Source organism: Falco naumanni, chromosome 8 (genome assembly GCF_017639655.2).
Source record: "Falco naumanni isolate bFalNau1 chromosome 8, bFalNau1.pat, whole genome shotgun sequence".
NCBI lineage: Eukaryota > Metazoa > Chordata > Aves > Falconiformes > Falconidae > Falco > Falco naumanni.
The window spans coordinates 60229854-60255043 of record NC_054061.1 but is presented as its reverse complement, the minus strand read 5'-3'; the positions used below and the strand labels follow the sequence as shown (position 1 = coordinate 60255043).

The window sequence follows — 25190 nt, the reverse complement described above, 5'->3', positions numbered from 1 at the left end:
CCCTACAAAACTGATGAAAGTTTATTTTCCTAATATATTACTTACACTGATCTTAATTGCAGCTGTCTATAAACCAAAATAGCTTTTATGAGATCAACAGATCTTACCAGTCAAAACAGTTTAACCGTTCCTACAGCGTACGGTAAGGCTCGTTCTCCCCTTGCTGATGTTTGCCATTAATGCAGGACAAACACCTCAGATCAAACTCTTTATCATTTATTATTAGCAGACAACCAGATGTGCTCGCTCCACATGCAAAGATTTGCAAGATAGTGCAGCTGCAGAGAATTAACAGACACTATTTCATCGCGTTAGTACCAACAGAAGTTTTATCATTGACAGCAAGTGGGAGAGTCATTCAGCCCTGTGACAGCAAACGGAACCCAGACCCTTTGTGGGGAATCTCTCTTCCACCGGAACATAGTTGAAAATTGTCCTATGCATTGAACTTGAGCAAGACATGTTTTGGTCCAATTCCATAGTGAAATTATTTTAAATGCTTTTATAGTTGTACTTTGGCCGGAGAAACTATCACAAGAAAAGGTATTTCACTTTTATTTTGCTGGCTCAATTACAAGTCAATTCAAACGTAGGGCAACTTCAGGCATTCAGAACCCTTTACAGTTCTGACAAACCTACTGCTGCTATCACATGCCCAACAGCTACTAGTACGGCCAGATGGACCGCTGAGGGTAACAAACAGCTCGCTTTTTTGCCATGCCATTGACACGGCACTCCAGTAATTCTTCCCCCGTCCATTTACATTTTGACCAGCAACATTCTACGTTTTTTACATGCCAAGTATATCCAGATGCTTTTCTTCAAAACCTAGGGAGAATAAAAAACACTCTACCCATTCTTCACAAAAGTTACTTTTACTAGGTTTTTAAAAAAAAATAAAATCATTAAACCTAAAACTTGACTAAGAAATAGTTTTAGGCGCACTTTTGAATATTTAAGGTAGACTTCCACTCTTCCAGTAGAGAGCAGTGCAGGATATTTTAATAATAGAACAACATCTGTTTTCTTTTGTCACAACATTTCAATTTTTTTTAAAAAAACTAGTCTTTCAGTGTGTCACATTTCTTTATTACTCTGAAATCCCTGAACATTAGAAGTTCTCTTTTATGCAGATTTAAATGCAATTACATGAAAAAAAAAGTACTTAACAAACCCATACAATAAAGAAAGAAGAAAAAGCTATGCAAAATTACCGGATACCTGCTGCCAGAATCTGACAAATTAGCTCCTTTTACAGCAGGAGCTGAAGGGATGTTGATTTACTGATGAAAGGAAGACGAACGTATCTACATTCTGAGAACATCAGAATGACAGCGTATAATATAAAACAAGAATGAAAGAGAAGTGGGACCAGTTTTGAAGCTGTGCAGAAAGCAGATGAACAAATATCTCAGCTGTTACTCACTCCCTAAGACACCAACAGTGTTTGCTCAGCCTGGCACACGTGAATCTTCTCTGTCAGCTGAAGAGCAGAAGTACAACACGGGCTATAAAACACACACCTCTTTCTATTTTGGGTCGCTTCTCTCTCCCCACCCCACAGTCCAGTTCCCCACCCGAAACCGCTTCCTTGGCCCTCTGCCAACACATGTTTTTGCTAGAGTACATAAATGTTTGGAGTTTTCCCTTTTGGAAAGCACTTCTCTAGTGACAACCTTTAAGACAACTGCCTCTCGCAGGCATGGCTGCTGCTCAAATGAGAGCAGGAATCAAACTCACCCCCTGGGAGTATGAGAGAGAACGGTGCCACAGACATCAGCACATTCCCTGAATATCCCCGTCTGGTCTGGCATGTAACGTTCCGCATAAATGGTGACTCTGACACAGGAAAAAAAATTCTACAAAATTTTCTGAGGGATGGTTTGAGCACTCTTTGCAAAAAAGAAAAAAAAAAAAAAGTGGCACGCATGATTAAAAACAAATTAAAAAAAAAGGGGGGGTTTTCTAATGGAAGTCAAATATTACCAGGTATTTCATCCATCAGTAGAATTAAGCCAAATGCATGTGAGAAAACGCAGAAGTAAAAATATTTACAGTAATCAAGTTAGAAAGAAAGAAAAATCTATTTGATACACTATTGAAATGTTGAGGAGAACAAAAAAATGAAAGCATTAGAGAAAGGACCACAAAAGAATTAGGTAACAGTTACCAAAAAAAATAAAAAATCTTCCAGATGCAGTGATGTAAAAAAAATATTGTGCATAATTTTAAAGAATCTTTCAACAAGCCACGCTGGTTTCATTTGGTCTTTCTTCTATCCTCTAGAAATGCAGTAACTAGGAACTAAGTCTTCACTATCAAATATGTAAGCAATCATCCCAGTCATTAAATTTGCTGCTATGACTAATAAAGAATGTAGTTTGATAACTAAAGCTTAACACATCTTTGAAGAGTTGATGGCCACAGACAATACAGAGCATTTCCTTGCAGCCGCATCACACCTCCCCAGCTCCGATATGGTTCTTGCCAGAAATCCAGATGTCTGGAAGCTGGAATATCTACACATATTCTGGTAAATGTGCCTGAGAAACTGAGGACATATGGTAGTCCTAATCCTGTCTACACCTATCTTCTAATCCATGTTTATATTTCATAAGAAGAGAAATTATATAGCTGCTCACTGGGAAGAAACTTGAAGCCTGGTCCAAGCGCATCCAGCTCGGTGTATTTAAAGGCAAAAGAATGAGAATAATTACACCGTGTCACATTCTTCTTCAAGTCCTACTGAGTTTTAATCCACAGCCAGACAGGAAAAACTGAGGGCACACAAAAAGGAACACACAGTAAGAGTGTACATTTACACTGAACATAACCAGTTTTTAAGCAGAACTTCAGGAGGATTTAGGACACGCTTTGTAAATAGTCAAAACTTAAACCTTCTGCAGATAGATCATACGTTAAAGGGGTTATCAACAAGGATATATTTAAAACCAAATCAGATTGCAACACAACTATCAAAGCTGTCCTCTGCATGAAAGTGTCTAATCCTAAAGGTAAAATAATGGTAAGAAAGAGAGCTGGTACCACCACAAGCAAGATAAGAGCAGGCTGGAATTCAGAAAGGAAGCAGAAAAGTTTAAAAGCTTATCTTGTCAAGACTGCGACTATAGAAAAGACCAGTTGTACAAGAAAGAAAACATTCAGTATTTCTTCAGTCCATAGATCTACACAGCCCTTCAGAAGCACATCCCAAGCTGCATCCCGCCCTGAAGAGCTGTCAGGCTGAACCCAAAGATTGTAACGGCGCGGGGCAGCGGTGGGCTGTACGCTGCCCTCCCATCGCATACACCGTTAGCAGCCACCTTACAGCTACCCAGAATTCAGGCACAGATGGAGAATAAACACAGCTACGTGCAGACTGACTTCCACCTCAAACATCTGGCTGAGGAAGAAGCGGTTCTTTGGCTCTGCAGGTGGTTGGCTGGAGCAAACAGCTCAGCGCTGGCCTAAGCGAGTCCCACCCAGTGCGGGCATGGAGGCAGCAGCTGAAGGGTAACAGGAATACCCTTCAGGGATGCTCCACCTTGGAGCAAAGAAGCCAGCAAGTTCAAGTAAATTTTAGAAAATTCCATAAAAAAATTTGGTGCGTGGGAAAAGGGCTTAAAAAGGAAGATTTTAACGCTGCACAAGTGACAGTGATGCTAATAATAGTAGTATATCATACCGAAGGTCTGTTTGTCTTTTAAGCCCAGGTGCATTCCCCATAGCTCATAAATAAAGAAAAAAAATTAGAGAGAATATTTGGCATGAAAGAAACAAGGGCAGGGGAGGATGGTTGTGAAAACAAATTTATCACTGGAGAAAAATAATTTCCTATTATACATGCCCTGGTTGTGACTGAGACACACGCTTTTGACAGCATCCTTTGTTCACAAGTCCTGTGATGTTCATTAGCCTTCACATGCAAAAACCCTGTGCTCAGATACTGGCTAAAACAAGTGAGTAAATTAAAGAACAACATGCTTCCAAATGTTATCCTCTGGGTTTCAGCTTGGCCATACTCAGTGTTTCCAGTTTTGGCTTTTACACATGGGAATTTGTTTTTGTTTGGTTGTTTGTTTTTTTTTTTTGGCAGAAGCATCTGTCAGCTCCTTTTACTGCAACAGGAGATGTCCGAGTAATCCAAAGGCACCATCTTCAAGTTACAGCAATTTTGCTTCAACACAGATACTAAAACACTTAACACAGAGACTTATCTAACATCAAACGATGCATCAATTTACTATCTTCTGTTTCTCCACTGCTATTCATCAGCTCTGCAGAGCCTCCCCTGTATCAGATGAGCATTCCTTCTAAGTTGCTTCTGACTTACCTAGGATGGCTCAGGCATTTCCAACTACAGATGCTGAATAACATCCTTGCCAGCTCCTGCAACCCTCTGTGGTTACTCCCATATTAATTTAGGTTTTATTTGGTCTCTGACCTCCGAGAACTAAAAACTGGGAACTCTACATTCACTGTTGAATCTTAAAATATGGTACCTCTTTATTTCTGTAAGAGTTACCATTATGGAAGCAACGTTCAGTGAAGGTGATTATTCAAACAGATTATGCTGCTGGTAACGTGGATGCACGGGGAATGGTACCTGTATGTGGGGAATGCTACCTGTATGTTCACAAGAACCATTCTGTATCCAGGCAGGGAAAACAGAACTAATTATCAAACTTGGCACTTCCTTTAGAAAGTTATTTTCCAAACGTGAAGTGCCTCTGATAATCGCTGAAGACTTATCATACTGCTTGAATGCCTCCATTCAGAAAATTTGTATTCCTGACTGCATTGTTCCCAATAAAAAAAAAAAATATTTACTTTCCCTTAATTAAGAGTCTGCCTAAAAATAATTCCCACTTACTATTTTAAATATCAATTTTTCAGCTTTAGAAATGCATAATAAAAGAGTGGACAGATTTTTCAGCTTTACAAGTCCATAATTAGAAAGCAGACTTAGTTCTGCACCACAGAAACTGGATTCAACTCAAGCATCATTTCTTTATGGAAATAGTAAAGTCAGACTAAGCCCACAAATTTACTGAAATACCATTTTTCACCAAGTCCTAAATCTTTTCATATATCTTAATGTAAGATTGACATAATTTGGCTGCTTTTTTTCTTCATAAACCAGATGCCAAGATGGCAATTTAGTTTTTATTAACCATAAGACACAACTTCACCAATTCCTATGCTCCACTCAAATGTACTGACTGAAGTAGTACAAAGAGCTCTACATCTACACCCTTTTGCAAAGGCGTCAAATGCACTGTTTGAAACTCAGAACACAGAGGCCGCCTTTGCTTTAATTCCCACTTAATCCCTGTAGATGCTAGCTACCAACACTGGCAAGTCTAGAGGGAACTTTGCCGCACTGCAGTGTGAAAAAATGTTTTCATTGTTACTACTTGCATAAACCCACTAGTCTACGCAAATAGAGGTTACAGTTCATTTTCTTTAGCGTACCCATTAAGTTATGGACTGATCCCCCCATCCCCAACCCCTCCTCAAAAAAACCCAATCTAGTGCAATGCTACAATTAAAGGAACAGTAAGATCAAGATCCCAAGTGCCGGTATTCTCGCAGCGACTTTCGTAAGAGTTAACACTGTAACACCCTACATAAGACGTGCAAAACTCCTGTCCTAGTTTTTGGCTCCGTTTTGCCCCGCTCTATCAACTCACTAGTCTTCCTAATGCCGCTATTCCTTTAATTGCGGCATGTCCTGGCCTGCTCCGTATGAGCGTTCTGCAGGCTCTCCAGCTCCCTTCACAAAACAGAGCAAGTTAAAGCTCGAGCTCAGTGTTCCCAAGCGTCATCTGTCCTGCTGACTTTTTTTCCTGTGGCAAATAATCATCCCATCAAACAAAACGAGAACAACAAAAACTGAAGTGAGATGACAAAGAGCCCTTACGCAGAAAGAAGCTATGTTGTTCACCGATTTGACAACCAAACCAACCACAGTTCCATAAGCCCGGCAAAGTCATTCTGCTTCACCAGTAAGACGAAGCTTTATAAAATTTGGAGCGTTCTGATTAACTCAGAACTTCTTTAAGTGATGCAGCTGAATCAGGGGCGCAGCTCTGAGCCCCATGAGTGCACAGGCCATGATGTTTTTCCAAAAGTGGCTGCTCCTTCAAAGAGATACTTCCCAGATGACTTAATTGCTGGGCATGAATCTGAGCACAGGCTTCAGATCCCTTCTTTCCTAACACGAGCCAGGAGTTTCCATGTGCCGTTTCAAGGTGGGATTGTGCAATTCCGAGCGTTCAGCTTGCAATAACTTCTTCAGACCAAAGCTGGACACAAAAATCATTACACCCTTCCTCTGGTCAGTGCAAATAAACTCTACACATTGTGGAAGAAACTGCAATGGACTTATATACATATATATAAATATAATACATATTAATAAAGACAAGTGGAAAATTGCTGAAGTTGCTCTTTTGTACTGGAAAATATTAACAGTATCTTACAAAAGCAGAGATAAAATTCCACAGACGTTTTCAATTTTGCGAAGAACATTTATTTTGCTCTAAACTAATTTCTGCCTCCTTTGTCCTTGACTAACATGATAATGCTGAACTTGTACTATCACAGTCTTTTGCCGTGGCAACATGCAATGACATTATAAATACAGACACAGGAATTCCCTGTGGGGCAAAAAACAGAGATGTCATCACAGTTAGGAACAAAATCCTCATTCAAACACAAATAGCCTCAGTAATAGGAACAAGTAACCATTGTCCATTACTCTCAGTTTATTAAAGCCCTTTTCCAGTTTAATGTGAAATATGAAATTGCCTATTTTAAGGACACTGCAACTCTTCTGAATCAGGACTTTTAATACTGTGAGCCTTATTGCACCATAGATTAGAATAAATGACTCCTGTTTTAATGCTTGATTCATAGAAACACATGGCTGTCAAACAGAGGACAAGCAGCGCACCAGAAAATAGTTATTCTGCAGAAAGAATCCTGAACGTGGAAGAGTTTTCACGGAACACCAATTTTGAACATAATCTGAACATTTTCTTTTAAACTATCATTACCATAGAAGATCATCTGCTGTTTAAATTCTAGTATTAGAACTACTTTAGTGTGTAGCAAATAATTTATACATACATTCTATGGGGGAGATAATCGACACCACAGGACAGATATATGTACCAAGGTGTACTAAAGGACTGGAAGATGAAGTGTGAACTACCTTTGTTGGGATTTTGTGGTTGGTGGGTTTTTTTGTTTCCTAAACTACATTTGTGGAGAAAGAATGAGCCTGACATTTTCTTAGTAAAGCAGCTTCAGTGTGGAAATATGCTGAGTCAGTATGTAAACTGTAATCCATAATTCACATGGATAATCTACAAGAATGTGCTAAAATAAATGCCACATTCACATTAATTAACAACAATTTTATATAAATGGCCAAGTAAATGCCTGTGTTGCCTAAGTTAAAATGTCATGGTTTTTTCTTTGCTCTTAAAATCTACTTCCTAAGCTCCATCTGCTACTTTAAATGTATTGTTAATCTTACACAAATGACACCTGTAGACGTCTTTCTGAGTTACTGTATTCACAGGAAACCCTCAGAAATTTTCAGAGAATATTTGACTGGGGTAGCCAAGTGAAAATCAGATTGGCTGCCTATCTGTATAAGTTACAGAGAGAGAAACACCATGTAGCAGAGAAAACAAACAAACAACAAAACACAGGACAAAGAGTAGTAACTGTGACCCCCAAAATTGCAGTTCATTGAGGTTCAGAGAAAATATATTTAAATAAAGTGGGTGTCTTGTGGGAAAAGAAAAATGAGAGGGAAAGAAGAGCTGGTCCTGGGTAATTTGATTATTTGAACATAAAGCAAGCACACCTAGGAGGCACGCTGAAAGAGCAAATGAAGAACCGAGGCTGGAGTGTACCAGAACATATGGAAGCGTAAGATTAAACGTGTGGCACTTAAACACAGCAGTTACATATCTTGTATGTTGATCACAAACCTAACTTGGTAAAGAATCTTCAGGAATCACAAATAAAATTTTTAGGGAACATAAACATGCTGGAAATCTTCCTTTTGAAGACTGGGAGCGTACCCTTACCATAGCTCTGCTTCATTATCTGTGGATGTCCTGCCTGCAAAAAAGTCAAATCCTACTCTGAATCCCTCTTCTTCAATTCCATTGCAGATTCTGGAAGCGAGTAGTACATCGGTAGTGAACCCTACCAAGAAAAGCACTTCTCACAGTGGTTTAGCTGTACTGGATCTTGCACTTTTCCTGCATGTAACTGGAAGAGTCTTCTCTGTGATGATTATTGTTTCATGAACCTGTTCATATTCTCTTGTTAATGTGTTTTTTAGAAGAAGCTGTCTTTTCTCCACGTAAGCTCACATGAAAGCCAGCTATGTAACACATGTATCACCACAATTCAACACTCAGCCTTCAGGCAGTTCCAGACCATCACTAACAGAGTTTTTCAAAGGTAGCTGGGGTGTCATTTGTTTTAAAATAATACTCAGAACAGGAAAAAACTGCCTCTTTAAGCTACCATTCTGTAGCCATTTAAAACAAATTTGCAGAGCACTACCTGAACATAGGAAATATTCCCCCCCCCCCCCCCAAATAATACAAATTAGTGAACTGGATTTTTTATTAGAAAGATTATTTTAGCAAACTGCAAAAATGTTTAAGAGTGACAACTTCAACCTCACATCATCAGATACGAAATTCAACCACTATTGTCATGGCCTTAAGATCCATCAGCAGATGAGATGGACATCTCAGATGAACTGTTCTAAGAGAATATAAGTGAGCTGGCAATTAATTTATAAATTATTTTACAGTGGCAATTAATCCAACACTAATGTTGGCTGCCACTTCTTCATAAAAAATATTATGCTTCTCAATAAAAGACCTATATACTGGTGTTAAAGTAGTAAAATTAATCTAGTCTAGAACATTATAGTGACACTCGCATTGCTAGGTGAACATAAAGTAACTAGACAGTGTATTTTAAAATCCTTCATGTAAGGATTTAGCGTCTTCTCTAAATAGCAACATAATCCTTTTTACTAAGGGAGCAGGTGTCGAGCATACATTTTGTCTTGAGCTCAAGGCACTGCAGTAGAATTCCAAATTTGGGATCTGATTAGGGAACAGAGATTTGGGGCGGATTTGCAGAAAACCTCCAGTATTACTGCAGTTCCCTATCTTAAACTAAGGATAATAATTCACCCATTTCTTGCCTGCAATATCATTTAATTATTCCAACTGAGAAAAAAGCTCATGAAAGTCAAGTCCAGGGTCTTCTGCTGCTCTACTTATTCTGAACTTTGATCTATGACTATTTCCATCAGGGGATCACCTAGAGCCTCCATCTCATTATTCTAGAGGCTGTACAAACATCAAAAAAAAAGCTCTTAGCTTCAAAGAATTTATGATCTAATGAACTGTGATAAATTACACTAACCTCTTAGAAATGCATGGCACAATTTCAGTCAGTACCTCTGAGTGTTACTGATAAAAATCAATATGAAACATTGACCCCCATTCTTGTACGCACCATTCTAGCAGCAAATGCTAATACAAGCAAAAAGCTACTAGTAAAAAAGCACAAAGTGCTCTCAGATTTTGAAAATAAAAGACATCTGAAGAGGTCCAACTTTCCCACCTCTTCCAGTTACCCAAAAGCAAGAAGGAGAAGATGGCACGCCTCTGGAATACAGCACTACAGGACTAAGGAGGGTCCATTTGACCACACACCAAAGAAAGATCATTCGTACTGTCGATCAGACATCTGTTAAAGAAAAAAACCCCTCCAACCTAAACCAAAATCGACAACAAAAATTAAACCCAAACTCTGTACCTCGTTTTAAAGCTTTTAACATTTCTTTGCATATTAAGTATGCACACGCAATTTTGGTGAATGCTTTTTCATTTTGAGAACGCGTTTGCTTTTAAAAGTTGTAGCTCCTGAAAGCCTCATAAACTGCAAGTTGGGATATGGTCTCTGAACGGGCTCAGGAAGACCTACACATTCCTGACTTCAACAGATTTTCGGCAATAATCCCACATTCATGAGCAGACAAGACTTCCCTCCCACCTAATCTTATTAAGGGAATGTTCTAATTCATGTGATTTGCTGAGTTACTTATCGCCGTCTCCCTAGTATGACCCACTTCAGAAGCACGTGAAGTGCTACAGAAATAGTAAGAGATATGGCTTAGGGAGATTTTTAGTCCATGCTTCACATGAGCTGTTCTTTCAAATGCAGCCCTTGGCTCCACACATATCATTAAGATTTGATATACATCCTCATTTCCGCATTTTCCATCTTCTCACTAAATCAACAAACTGAAAAATCGGAATTGACTAGATTTCATTTCCTTGAAGGACTTAGAATGAAGAAAATATTACTTATGCAAAAGTATACAGTGGGGAGAAGAAAATTAAAGTTGAGAGCAATGTAGCCCATCACTCTCTCACTTATAGCGGCCAACGATGAATTCTAGTGAAAATGCAAAATATTTTAACAAAGCTTTAGAAATGAGTTCATGCAAATGTTCTTCCTTTGCTATGTCCCCGATAAGAAATGATTAGCTCCTCTAGTAAGTTAAACCTCAAATTCTCAGGTTCAAAGTTCAAAATTCTTTTTAAATGGGCCAAGGTTGGCTTTACAGTTTCTGAATCGGTATAATCTGAAGGAAGCACTTCTGAAAGAAATATTCATTACAGTTCAGGATCCACACCTGACTAGTGTATGTTAATATTTTATTAAAGTTAATGAAGTTAGAGACTGCAGCTAGTGACTTGTCCAATGGTTTCCTGAGAATGAATCCTCATGGAGATCAGTATACATGACACTTTGCAAGTGGCAAACAGCCTGGCTGTTGGACAGATTCCTGTAGTCTTGCCTTTGTTGGTAAAATTGTATGACCTTGTAGAAGTTTCTGTCCAAAAATTTGTTCCATTCGCTTATTTTCTAGAATCCAATTCTATTATTGGTTTGTTTGGTTTTTTTCATTTATTTGGGGAAAGTTTCCTAATTGTTTTTGGTGAACAGCAGATGTAAGAAGGTGGCAGTAGCTCCATAGACATAGCAAAGGCTGAGCAAACAGAAATACCCAGCTTTATTGAAAGCAAAAATGGGAGAGGAGGAGTTAAGTCATCTGCAGGCCTGATTCTAATTTAAAGCAAGAACAAGCCATAAACCATTGTGGGCCACCTAGCCCATGAGTACAATAATCCAGATGTTTGAGCTCTACAGCCTATTAGTTCCAGCGTCAGACACGCAACTCACTTGACAGGCCAGAGGCTAAAAAGCCTACCTAAAGAACCCTTGCATCCTCACAGCTGACAGATCACATAGAAATATAACTGTGCAGAAAGAATCCCTGGAGGGCATGTTAATGAGGCTAATTGGTAGTTTCAAGCGGACTTAAGGAGAAGCAAGGGAATAAATATCAGCAACGGAGAAGGAACAGAAAGGGAAGTGGAGAGCTGAGTAAGTCTCTGCTGACCTTAAGGTCTTTGGAGCTTCCATCCTTTTTCTTTGTCACTTTGTTTTGTTTTGTTTATTCTGTTTGGACAAACCTCTGAGTTTTTTTCAGTTGTCTTGAACAGATGTTCAAGTCACACACTGCCTGTTAGTTGGCGCCCACTCTTGCCTGATGCTGAGGAACATACAACTCTGATTATCTTTCACATTAAAATGAAGGTTTATACTTGGATACAAATTTGTTCTTTTTCTGAATAAGAAAATGTCATTATAAGTCATTACAAAGCTTCTAATGATTTTGAGTCTATTGTCTCAAGAGCCTCATTGCTCAGCTCTTTTTGAGACATATACGGGGGACAAGCAGTGATGCGTTGGCTTAATTAAAACTTGTAATTAATACAGTATCTTTAGAAATATGCTTTAGATGCTGTGTTCAGTATTAAATGCCATATTATAAAGAATTGCTGTTGGAAGTGAGTTGTTATTACTACTACAGAAAAACTTCTACTTGCCTTTTTTGTATATCACATATGTACAAATATGTTCTTGTACTTTCAGAACTTGCTGGATGAACACTTCAACCAACCTATGTATGGCTGTCCTACATTCCAAAAAAACCCAGCTCTTCCACACCAAGACTATTGGAAAGAATCATCATTTGCACAACAAAACTAATCTAAAGAATGCACCTGGCACAGATGTGTCTCAGATACCATGTTGTTAACCAGTGTACTCTTGTTAATTCTGCCACCAACAAGTCTTACTGCAGACCATCACAGATAAATCAATGCTGCAGAGTCCGCTGCTGCAGAGTTTCAAACTTAACCAACACAATGCACATACCTAGGAGATCAAACCTCTACGGGAAAAGGCTACAAAAAGCCTTGAGCCAAAAAGAAGTTTCCCATAAAGATATAAACTACGTGCCTCATAATCCAGAATCATATGAATTCCAGGAGTTTCACATTCCAGCCCTTCTGCACCTCCAATTCCAAGATGAAATACAGCAACAATATCCCACTCTTGAAGTAAAACAAGAAGTTTAAAATTACATCTAGGCCTGCTGCTTCCCCGTATCTAAAGAAGCAGAAATTAGCAACAACCTGTGCCTCAGAAACTTTAGAAAACCAGTTCCTAACACTAACTACAGCCCTCTACAACCAAGAGACCAGCCCCGTAGTAAGCAGCAGCATACAGAATTTTCTTGTATGGGCACACCAGCAAGGCTAAGCCTTCAGGCCCTGCAGAATAAATTTGCCCCTTGTACTTTTTTTTAAAAAATAAACAAAAAAAAACAAACCAACAAAACAAAACAACTTTCCCTTAAGCTGCATTTGTACTTGGAAGCTTAAACTAAACTGAACTTGGCTGTGGAAGACAGCTAGCCCTAACTGCTATGGAGTAGAAGCCTTTTTGTAAGGTGGCAACACCAACTGTCCTCCTAAAGCCATGGGCCACGCAGCAATCGGCTTGACCATGTAAGTGTGGAGAGCATCCCTGCATCCCTGAACTGCTGACTGAGCCACCAGCTGGGCTGCACAGTTCCTGGCACTAATCGGATACAAAAGCTGGTGTATGGAAGGTGGACATGGGGACAGCATACTTTGGAGGAACACAGAAACATTTTCCAGACATGCAGGAACGAACTTAGGAAAGCCAGAACAGAAAGCTGGAGTTGAAGCTGGTGAGGGATGTGACAGGCAGCGAGACTGTTAGGAAGATGGACCGCAGCGTACGGCTACGGGAGCTCCATCCCTTCAGCCCAGAGATGGTGAGGCTGGTGTACGTGTGCGGACACATGTGTACCCCTCAGTCACAAGCTGCAGCAACAGAAATTATAACTAGGAATGAGAAAAAAACCCGCACAATGACAGGGATTAAGTAGTGGACCAGGCTGCCCAGAGGCCGCAAATCTCTGCCCTTGCAGGTATTCAAAGCTCATTCGTACGAGGCTCTGTTGTGCCTCACCTGGTTTTAAGTCAGCCCCATTTTCAGATAGGAATCAACCGCATCACCTTCAGAGGACACTTCCAACCTAAATTATTCTAGATTCTTACATTTCAATTCCTAAAGCAAATCCTAATACAAACGCAACATGGCCAAAGGACAACTCTAATATTTGAAGAATTATAAGGCATTCCATCTTAAAACTGAGGGTGTGCCAGAGTCCAACAAACAGCTAAAGCTCTTGCAGTTATCTCTTGCAGTTCTGTATTTTCAATCCAGATTATAGTTGTTAGTTACTGTGTCTACAGTGCCAAATAACAGATTCTAGAACTTTCTACCCCAAATAAACGTGCCTACAAGCTGTTAGCTGTTTAAAAATAACTTCTCCCTGATGAAAGAGCTGAAACTTAGACTCCTCAAAGTCAGAGTTGAGGAAAAAGACTGTAATGTGGTAAAAAGAATGGATGTGAAGGCAATTTGTGCGAGAGAAACAAACAGCTTGGGTACAAAGGAAACTTGCTCAGAAGAGGGAACGCTCCAAGGCTGTGGTAGGTTACCGATCAGCTTCCAAGCAGACTTGGGGCTCCGTCCCAGTCCTGCTTCACTGCCTCCTTTTAATATATTACTTAATTCATGAGAAGGGGACTTAAAATACTTCTCAGATCCCATGCTGCATACCCTACCATTAATTGGTGTGATCCGTTTTTTCTTCTTGCCATGAAATTATAGCTTCCATCTCTTACTTGCATTGCAAATCCATTTCATAGTTGTAACTGAAGCCATGTCATGCAGTACTTGGCCATTTCAAGCAAAATGGAGCTTATGAAGAGACCAAGGGTTCATAAGCAGAACCTGAGAGCGCTCTGGAGAATAGATCAAAAGCTACTGTTTGTCTTTCAGCTGAAGTTCATAATATATTGAAAACACAACCAATATTTTTTTTCTGACTCCCCCAATTAAATTCACTGAGCTATTGGTTTTTACTAGACTCTACCAAAGATATTTCACTAAAACACGTGCTCTATTGATTGTTTTTCCTGAAAGAGGAAAAGAAATATGTAACATTATAAGTTATATTAAACTCTCTCACATTATCTCAGAAATTCTGAAAACCATTTTGTTTTTTATTAGCCCTAAGTGGTCAAATGATGATGCCACGCTAGGCAGGGATGTAGGTGCATCAAATAGGCTGGTTTCTGTGCTAGCAGCCTTGCTAGGGCACAGGCTCCCCATGCATCTGGGGAGGGCTTCGCAACAGCACACCACGGTCGTGCTAGGTGGACAAAACCAGAAAGGGTATCAGCCCTTACATCGACGGTAGTTCATGTTTGCCTAAAATAAGCTGTAATATATGTAAACTAAAAGTTAGGCATTAGGTGAAGTACCTTTATGAACCCTGTCTCTGCTTTCAGTAGATACATGTATTCATCTTCATACTCATCTATTACAGTGCAGAATTAGCAGTGTGTGTACTTGCAGCATTCAGATATAAACACTTTCCACCCCTATCCCACCGCTCTGCAAGTGTTTATCGCCTTGTCGGACTTAAATTACTTAGACCCAAGCATTCTGTCTCATGCATACACCTCAAAATGGCACACTTTTTGGCATCTATGCACGATGCTGGATGCTTCAGTCAAACCTAAGGCTCTCTATGTTCAAGCTATGCACAAATGGACCATAAGAAAGAAAAACTGCAACTGCTCATAAACTTCATTCCTTTCTCAAAGCAGCTCATCCTTCTGGAGAGTAAGAGTGATCTGCAGAGCCTAAAGTGCAGCTGGGTACATTACACAACTGCCAGAGGGCTTAGACACCTGGTAAGAGGCCATACACATGTCAAAACTGCACTGTTGCTACTCTGCAGATTATTCTAAACTTCTCAGCTAGTGTTCAGTCATAAAAGATACCAGTACTCTAATTATAAACAAGTCACATTTTTCAAAGCTTTCAGGTAAACATCAGTAAATGGACGTGACAGAGCTGTAGATGCAGAGGCACACACATACCATAAGCCACACGCTTACTAAATTCTTGCAAAATGATCTTGACATGCTGACTTGTAGGGGACACTGTGGGCTACTCCAGCGTACGCAGCATGCTTTCATATGCGGATGAGATATACCATTGTCTGCAAATACCCTTCCACTCCCATTACTGTACAGTGACGCACTATTGATGGAAAGCAAGGGGTGGGCTTGTGCTCAAAACACTGGACTGGGAGTCAGCAGGTGCCTACTTAACTCTTGCCCCTTCACGTACCAGCTATACCAGCTATGCAACCTCAGGCAAGACAGACTGACAGCTTTTCAAAAGCATTCGGTACCCCACAGAGCTTTCTGAGGAACTAACAAATGTTCAGATTCTAAGGAAACTGAAATATTCACCATTTTTCAGAGAAACAAACACCAGCAACTGAAACTACTTGGTGCTGAACAGTTAAAATGCAGCTCCCCTCCTCCAGCTACTTATAGGAGATGGTGTTTGTTGCTGTTGAAAGTTTAGACACAATCCTTCTCCACCACAGGCATTTATTTTGTAGGCTATTGTGGATACAATGCTATCCTCTCCTACCCTTCTCCCATTGTAAGCACATAATCTTCTAAGGTGGAATAGGCAGGTCTATTTCCCCTGAAGCAGAGAAGTCAGTTGACAGTACTCCTTGCAGGGTCTAAATATTTTGTGGTTTATTCACACGATTATTCATCTTCGGCATAATGAGCCCCAAGTTTAATGACTGCAATGCATCAGAAACAGCTAGAAATTCAGATTTGCATTTCCTTGTAAAATTATAATTTTCTGCTTTCATATTTCATTTGGATATTTTCACAATACTCATTTTTCTTGTGCTTAAACACTAAATTAATTATGATTACATCCAAGACATTTTGATGCTCTAATGAAATTTAATTGGAATTAAGTTATTAACTCTAATTATAATAAATTAAATGTAGGAAAATTAATTATTTCTTGTAACGCCCTCTTCTATTTAATTAGTTTCTAATTTTCAACATTTTCATGCTCTGTTTGGAATATCTTGCTTTATCTAAAGTCACCACAGAAATTTAAGTATACTTTTTAATAGCATGCCTTATATCTCTGTTTACATGGAAAGATCTATATACAATTTTCCCTTTGATAGTCTTTCATGAAATACTTCTACTGACCCAAAACCATGATCATTCTGTAGTATGCTGCCTGGACAGAAAAAGAGAAATAGGTAGTATAGCTGTAGCAACAAAAAAGTTTGTAGTAGAAGGGCAGTTTATGCCATGAAAACATGGCTTTGATAATACTGTACACTAAAGATTAATACTTTTAGGTTCTGCCAAGCAAGGTCCTTTTGCAGGTTATGTAATACTTTTTTTTTTTTTTTTTCCTTTCCTACAGTTGCAATACAGGTCCGAGATGTATGTTGAATAATTGAGAGGAAAGGTCATCCATGAAACTGCACAACAATTCACAATTAATTGCCATCAAACCCCGAAAGTAACACAAAGTAAGAGATGTTTAACAATCTTTCTGGGAAAAGCTTTGCTCATTTATCTTCAAAGTTTCAAATTTAAAATTCATCAAGAATCATAAATATGTACGTGACAATATACAAAGTTTTAAAGTAAGTCTGAGGTAACCATCAGGACAGTAGCTATCTCAGCACTAGAAAGCCATCACATCTCCTGGCAAAATTAACTCCCGAGGGTTTAACATGCGCTCATTTACTATGTAAAACAGCCACTCTTCAGCCTAGTGTAAGGTCAGAGCTACTGACTCCATAGTACACCAGTACCCAACATAAACACCAGGCTTGCAAAGCAGAACCTCTGGTCTGCAAAATGGAAAGATGTGCATTTTATATATATGTATGTATATATATATGATTTAGTACAAACAGACATAGTAAACACTGCTGTTTTGAGCAGTGGCAACTTCTTAGCAGAAAGACACCCCTCAGGGTAGCATCAGTCTTGCAATGAAAATTATCAGTCCATTTTTAAGGTCACAGCCAGATGCTATTATAAAGTCACACTTTCATCATTTCTGTTTTGGAGAAAGGGAACTGGCCTAAACCCGAGAGAACTCAAGGGCAAAAGAGAACTTTTTTCCCTACACTATGGAAAATAAAAAATATAATATAGTTATGGAACATTACAGAAAAACAATGACACTAAAAAGAAATTTTGGGTTGCCTCAGACTTTTACATCATGGCAACATGAAAATTTCCATCCTACGTCTAAATGAGCTCTATATCCCCCTATTTGATAATATACTCTAAAAATTCTAAATTGTGTTTTGGGAAAAAAAAACAAACGTGACCAATATGCTTTCATTTGGAGTGATATATTCAAGAATAATATAGGATCACAAACTGATGGCAAAATTCTGGCTTAAGTAGGCCCAGATTTCACCTCCAGAGCACACTGAAACGTGTGCAGTCTGATTATCAGTGCCTTCAGCAAGATCAAGACTGGGGACATCAGTAAGATTTAAAAAAATAAATAAATTTTTAAAAGCCAAGCCCAAAACAAAAACAACAGCCGCCAAAAAAAAAAAAAAAAAAAACAAACCACACAAAAAAAACCCACCACCAAAACGCCACCACCCTACCACCCCCAAAAAAACACCAAATCCCCAAACCCCCATCAACTTATGCCATACATCAAACCATGCCAAAATCCAGCAAATTTCAGAATAGCAAGTATCATGAGGGCTGAGTATGCTGCAAAGGACAGAATCAAGAAGGTTCTGTGTTTAAGGGCAGCCTTATGAGACTTGTGGCTCCTGGTTTTTACTTCCAGATGAAACAACTCTGCTTGTGCTTTCCTGCAAAGAGGATTATTGCTTTAAATCATCCTGAGGATGTATGTCGTAAGAGATAACAAGACATTACTAATTCTCTATCAAAAAGTCCTCTCTGATGTAGAGAACAGGCCAGTTGTCTATAGTGCAGGGTGATATTAATTTCCAGTTAACTTTGTTAAGATTTTTTTTTAAGTAATGTAACAGTCATGAACTGCATTTTATCAACAAGCTTTCTTTAATTCTTAAAGTTGTCTTAGGAAACAAGTAAACAAACAAAATCCCATCTTTTTCGGTTGTTTTTAGTATGCTCTCCTTTTTCTGATCATCTTGAGATTAATGTCAGAGAAACTATCTGTGTGTCTTAAAAAGAAGAGAAAACATTGGTTTTCATCCACAGTAATTTGCATTTGAAAAACTACATAGCAGAATACAGCTAACTTGTCCATGGAAAAAGAGTATCTCTTGTATTGCTTTCCATCAAATTGATTTGATTTACTGAACATGTTATTCCTCACTCACATAATTACCTTTTGAAATAAATCAGATAAAGTGTTGCTTTTTCCTGCCAACAAATCCAAAAGTTGTATGAATAGAATGTCACAGAATTGGAAGTGGAACAATATGAACGTTTGGAAAAAGAAAAATCAATGAGTCTTTTTCAATACCTGCTTTATAAATGTTTTCCGAGTTTTTAATCATTATTTCACAATGTAGTTACAAGCTATGAAATCAATGGGTTATTTTAGTTAAAAATCAAAACATTACAAAAGCCAAATGAGGTACTAACAGATACGTGCTTTCCTCTTAAAAAGAAAAATGTTGCAAAACTTAATGAAAGTGGTACTTGAGAATGGAGGTGGAAACATCATCTAGATTTAACAATGTTACGTCTGCATACGCCAGCCAACTTCATAAAAGCTGTGCAAATTCATGCCAGGTTGCAACAGAAAAAAAAAAGGAGCAATGTGGAAATCCCATTCCCTTTTCACTCCAGTTACTGAGCAGAACAATTTTTTGCTTACTTTGGAATAATGAATCAAATAACTGACAGTTCTAAATAATAATTTTCTGATTTGATCCAAATGAAAAAATGAGTAAACTTTAAAAAAAAAAAAAAGCATATGCTGTAGTACATCTCAGCTTCCTACAAGTATTCTGAGAGACCTTAGAGGCCAGCAGCACAGAGGATGAGGAGGACCTGTCAAATCAGAACCCACATTAAACAGGAACAGAACTGGAGAGGACACCTGGGGACAGAGTAGCCTAAATAAAAGGAAAGACTTTTTTTGACCAAGAGTCTTTCCAACAAGTCTAGGAACACGCTTCCTTTGCATAGGAATTCCCCATCCCTTTTTTCTACTCCAGTTATTGATGCTGTTGTTTCTACGGTTATCACCACCCTATCACCATTTTCTTTATTCTAAATTTTTTTTCCTACATAGCTGTGCTGACACCTATTCATGAGATACGGTCTTGAGAAAGACAATGACACACAAAACGTGAGAGAGGTTTCTTTTTTCTCTTGAAGTAGAGATCACAAACAAACAGATGCTGTTCAGAGCTTCAGCTTGCCCTTAAAACAGATGGTACCATCACCCCAGCAAGTATTCCTTCCTCTCAAAAACTGTAACATAAAAGCCAAGGTGTCTGGCAAGGCTATACGGTTAAATGGTAATACATGCTTTGGTCCAAAGTTCAGTTTGAGAGCACACAGAATAAAAGGATGTTCACCTGGCAATTAGCAGAACGAGACTCAAAATCCCACTACAAACACTTGCTCACTGTGTGGCAATACTAAGCAAAAGAAAATAGCAAACATAACAGTAGGGAATACCAGTATAGGAAACTGAGTCCCAACCTGTGAAATTGTTTTTATTTTTACATTAAAAAAATATACCAATCATACAAGAACTGTATCCAGAACAGACCGTGGTGGAATCTTAATGAATCATCCTCCCAGTTTAAAAAATAATAGCTGATTACTCAGTTTACTCTGAGTTACACTGATTACTCCATATTCCCTCATCCTTTTAGCAAACCATTTTCAAAGTTCTTTTGGGAAGATGCAATTCCTGTGAACACATGCCAATAGACTAATTGAAATACTACTGCAGAACTACGCTGCAACTGGGATAAGAAAGCATAAGTAAGGACTTCTGGTTTTACTGTGCGAAGATTCCATTATTATTCTACCATATTTCCACAGTATTTGACATTTCAATATATCCAGCAGATAGGATCGTTACTCATTGCCTTTGCTATTGTTCAAAAGAAGCCTGTGCTATTAATTTTAATTTTTATAGTACTGTAAGCATGCAGCCTGTTGTTAAATTCCTTTGCACTCAAAATGTCCATCCATTTATCATCCATTAAAAGGAAACAAGAGCATTAAGTAGAAGTGGAACACTGGTTTGCTTCCTAGAAAACCCTCAAATAATTCAGAACAAGAATCAATTGGCCATTATTTAAGAAAACAGGAGTTCTTCATCTGCAAAACAGACATTTATTAAGTTTTTCTTTGCTATTTCATTTGGCCAATTGTCTTCAGTTTTCAAATGAAAAACAAGATAGAAAGCGCTGTGTTCTAAAGGTAAGAGGACAAAATAACTTCATATTTTCTTACCTTTGCATTATAGGGAATATAATGCTTTGATAAGGCTTCAGGAGTGTGCATCCATGTTTTGTCTACAGAAAAGCAAAATAAAAGAAGCACTGAATAGGTTATTCAACTGTTAGTTAAACTACTATAGTCTCTACCCAGAAATATCAACAACCCTCCTTTTACTCAGTGAAGTATCTGCCCAAAGTAGTTATTGGGGCTGGAAATGCAGCATATCTCACAACTTCCCAAGCATTTACATCAAAGAACCCGATTAGTTCTCTGGCACCCCTCCCCTTTTAACCACCTTGATTCACCGTAAGAATTCCAACTCCCCCCCCAAACAGATTTTTTGGTCTCAGGTTGTTCTTGGTTTCTGCCTCAGATCAGGATTTTCCGCATCCTGCTGTTGTTCAAAGCACTGACTGCTTGTTGCACTTCTAGTGATGGTTTTTGGATTAATTATGTGCTTTTTTGATGAATTATCAAGACATGGAAGGGACAAAGGAAATTATTTTGGAAAAATTATCAGAGGGCGACTGATAGAAAAGCGCCCTAATCCTTCTATGAGAAAACAGAAGGAAGTCAGCTTGTAGTAGCTGATTCAGAAGTTTAGAATTTCTTTAATCTTTCCTTACATACCCATGAATTTGCATATTTTCTTTAACGATTTTCACATCAGAAGACTGCGCTATTGTCTTAGTTTTCCCACTGCATATTTCATATGGTGACATGATTCTACGATTATTTTTTAAATACCTCGTCTCCTCCTTTTTAATTGCCATTTAGAATGTTCTATATAACTTAAGGTGGCATCCTAAATATTAGAAAAAAACTTCTAATAAAAACAAGTTTAGATATCACTTTAAAAGTTTTCTCATTGGAAAATATTAAAAAAGAAGGAAAAAAAAAAGAAAGGATGTGCCAGAACACTAAATTGTATTACCAACCGCATGAGAGATTCTGTAACGGTGAGCAGTACTTCATACTCCACACATTCAATATTTAGTAGTATTTTCTAACATGAGACTACTCCTATTTTAACTAGCATGAACTGGCACCAATCTGGAATTTTATTGAATTAAGTTACAGAATGATGCCTTAAAGCAACATTTTACCCTTGGATATTCACAGGCAATTCCCTTTGCCTTTAGTGGGAGTTACAGTTATAGCAATCGCTGACTTTTTTGTTAGTTACACAGAGCAATGATAAAATTCTGTTGGCTTCAAGCTGTTCAAGAGAAAAAGCTGTGACATTTATTGACACTAAACCAAGAATTAAATATTTCTGAATATACAGAAGCAAGAAAACTCTTAAGATATTCACCATAGTCACCACAGCAACAGGATCAAAATTGCAAAGCTGGAGGAAATTTTTTTTTTTTTCCTTGAAGCAAATTTCATTCTAGGTGTCAGTAATGTTCAGCTCCATTACTGAAGAGTGATATTATCACTTCTCAATTAAGGAAGCACAATTAGTCCATTCAGCAGCACCCAAGAGTACAATTAGGCACTGAAGTGGCCCGTCCTTTCAATTGTAGCCTCTGCTTCATACCCCGGAGCCAAGAACCACACTCATCGCCCAGAATATTTTAACGACCTGAAAGCTGATCTCTGTTTTGAGTACAATATCAAAAGGTAACATTATCCCCAAGTAAAAAAAAAAAAAAAATTAAAAAAAAATTAGTGTCAATGACCAATGTTAGAATAGAGCCTGACAACCCAAAAGATAACGGCAAACGTATTTTCAAGTCAAGGCAGCGCTGAGGGCCAGCCGAGCGGCCTGGTGCCTGGGCTTGGTGGCAAGCCTCAGGCGCGGAGGACACTGGCACGTGAGGCAGGGCTGCCCTCTGCCCCATCACGCTTGCCACAGCAGAATTAAGAGTTGCGCAGTGCACATTTTGCCTCCAAAATGTGCATTCACCTTGCTAAAGTCAAGGTTTTGTTCACCCATTTCGGGCACATCAACTGTTTGCTAGTTTCAGCAAGGCTACTTTCACATTTATAAATTCATAAAGGGAAGTCTAGTGAAAATAAAGCATTGAACTTCTTAAAAAAATAACAGCAGCAGCCCGCCATTCATGTTATGCCTAGTACTAGCACAAACAAGCGACAGGGCTGCGCCTTCTAAAGCAATTTTACAGGCAGCCAATTGACTACGCAAGTACCAGTAAAAATAACCATTCCTTGCAAACGTATCCTCCTCCCTTCTTCCCATCCCCAAGCAGGGCAAGACCAAATCTGAAAAACAGCGATTAAATTTGGGAATCAAGTTTGAAATGGTGGTCTTAATGAAGCAGCTGGTAATCTTTCCAATATTAATTTTCTTAGGTACAAAGCTTTACCCTCCACTTGCCTACCAGCCTCCAAGTGTGATGCTATAGGGATTCCAGGAAGGAACACCACTGCTAGGGAAGTGTTTCTGTAACTGCTGGTACCGCTGGTACCACTGGTTAGGGGGAAGATTGGGAAGTATGGATGGGTAGTCTCGGCACAAAAGGAAATCAGTAACATAGCAGGGTCCCAAAAAGATGCCTGGATTCTACGAGTCTGGTGTCACTGATTAAAAGAGCCAGTCAGCAGGCAGCATTTCCAGCATCCACATGTAGATCCACGGACACCGCGACATAGGTATCGAAGTCTTCCATTGACACTGCAAGACCATTTCCTAAACGCAGGTAATAATTACAGAGCGGTGACACTTTTGAAAGTACTCCTAGCGCTTAACAAAATCAATAGGAGGCTAATTCACATTGATAGCAAAGACATGCAAAAAGTCATGCAAGCTATTACGGGGAAATTGGTGACTGGCATTTCCTTCTGAATGGTAAGCTCTGATTTTGAACTTAGGCCACTCTCAGCAGTTGTTTGAAATACTGCTTAGAGTTAGATTTCACTCCAGTTGAGAAATACCAAATTTCAGACATTCTGCATCCAATAAACCAGAAAAATATGAAAAAAAAACCCCAAAACTATAGAAAAGGTATTCATTCAAATAACTGATGCAGAGGTGGCTTGTCATTCACATGATCCCTCACTTTTAACTCTAAACAGGTTTTCACAGCTTCATATTTCATTATTCATTCTGAATCAACAAGCATAATATGAAACTCTACAATGAAAATCACAGTTTGTATTATTATTTTATTAGATATATAGCAACAAGAGTTCTAGACACTATATAGATAAATAAAACAGTAAGTCCTAAGGAAAGGACCAAAAGCCTAGACAAAACCAAAACTGACAACTGCATGCATCTAACCTAACAGCAGTAGAAAGCGGAAAGAGACTCATGCTATCACACCAGCTGAAAACTGCAGTTATTTTAGGTCTTGTCTGAAGCTCTTAAACTTTAATGTAAATGCTACGGTAACCTAGATTAACTAAGTGCCCCTTAGTTTTGGAGAATTACGCCTTTGAACCATCCCGAGTCCATTAAAAACTAAGCAGAGTTTAGCTTGAATGAGGCATGAGAAATTCTAAGAGATGAAAGCCTTAGTATGAGGTGGTTTTGCCAAACATACCAGCACTGACGGGAAAAAGGACCAGCATCCAGCACTGAAGGGCACAGGGTGAGGCACAGCCCTGCTTACAGACAGCGAGTAACGCCGTAGCCCCGCCACATGCGTGGCATGCAGCCGTGGGGCGCAGGCTTTTAGAGAGCCCCTGCAGCAGCAGCGCAGCATCCCATCTAGTTTTTAAGAGGATTTTATTCGGGTGAGAGCTTCTCTGGTTTTTGTCCCTGCAAGCATGCCCTGTAAGGGCAGCGGGGAAAAACTCACAAAATGAACGTTTGGAAGCGCTGGGGTCTGCCGGGATTGCAAGGGTGGAGGCGGAGCCTGGGCACCTGCATGGTCAGAGGATTCACTGTGCTCAGACTCGAGACTTCACACCTTTCTAGTCCCCTTGAGTCACACCAGCCCCTTTCCATTATAAAGGAAAGACACCTTTACAATTTGCATTTCACATCAAATGTTTGGTCATCGTGAGCTGGGAGCACCAGTGTGAGCCATTTCCGAGGCCCCAGCAGCACTGGGATAGCCAGGGACGAGGAACATGCTGCCAAATCACACGCTGAAGTCAATAGACTTGGGGACTTTGTAAAGTATCCAGAACTGTGCTGCACTTAGAGGATGACACTACATTAGATAACGGCGCAGCTGACCATTTATCTACGCAAAAGGAAAGCAATAACAGCACCAAGAAATTGTTCTTCCTTTGAGATTAATTCCTCCACATGTTACTGCCCACAGATATTACAGAATGGATTTCCTAGAGAGGCATTGATCGACCCTTTTCTAAATGGCTAAACACGGCTCAGCAGTGCACGTTTAGTTA

General features: G+C 39.0%; 1 protein-coding gene across 5 annotated transcripts in view; it reads right to left on the bottom strand.

The window, feature by feature from the left end:
• Positions 1-25190, bottom strand: part of GULP1 (GULP PTB domain containing engulfment adaptor 1) — a 162996-nt gene that overhangs the window by 50605 nt on the left and 87201 nt on the right. For all 5 annotated transcript variants that reach the window (XM_040604502.1, XM_040604500.1, XM_040604504.1 and 2 more), the window contains one exon: positions 20877-20938. In XM_040604502.1, coding sequence (XP_040460436.1) covers positions 20877-20938 — 62 coding nt within the window. The remainder of the gene's footprint in view (positions 1-20876; positions 20939-25190) is intronic.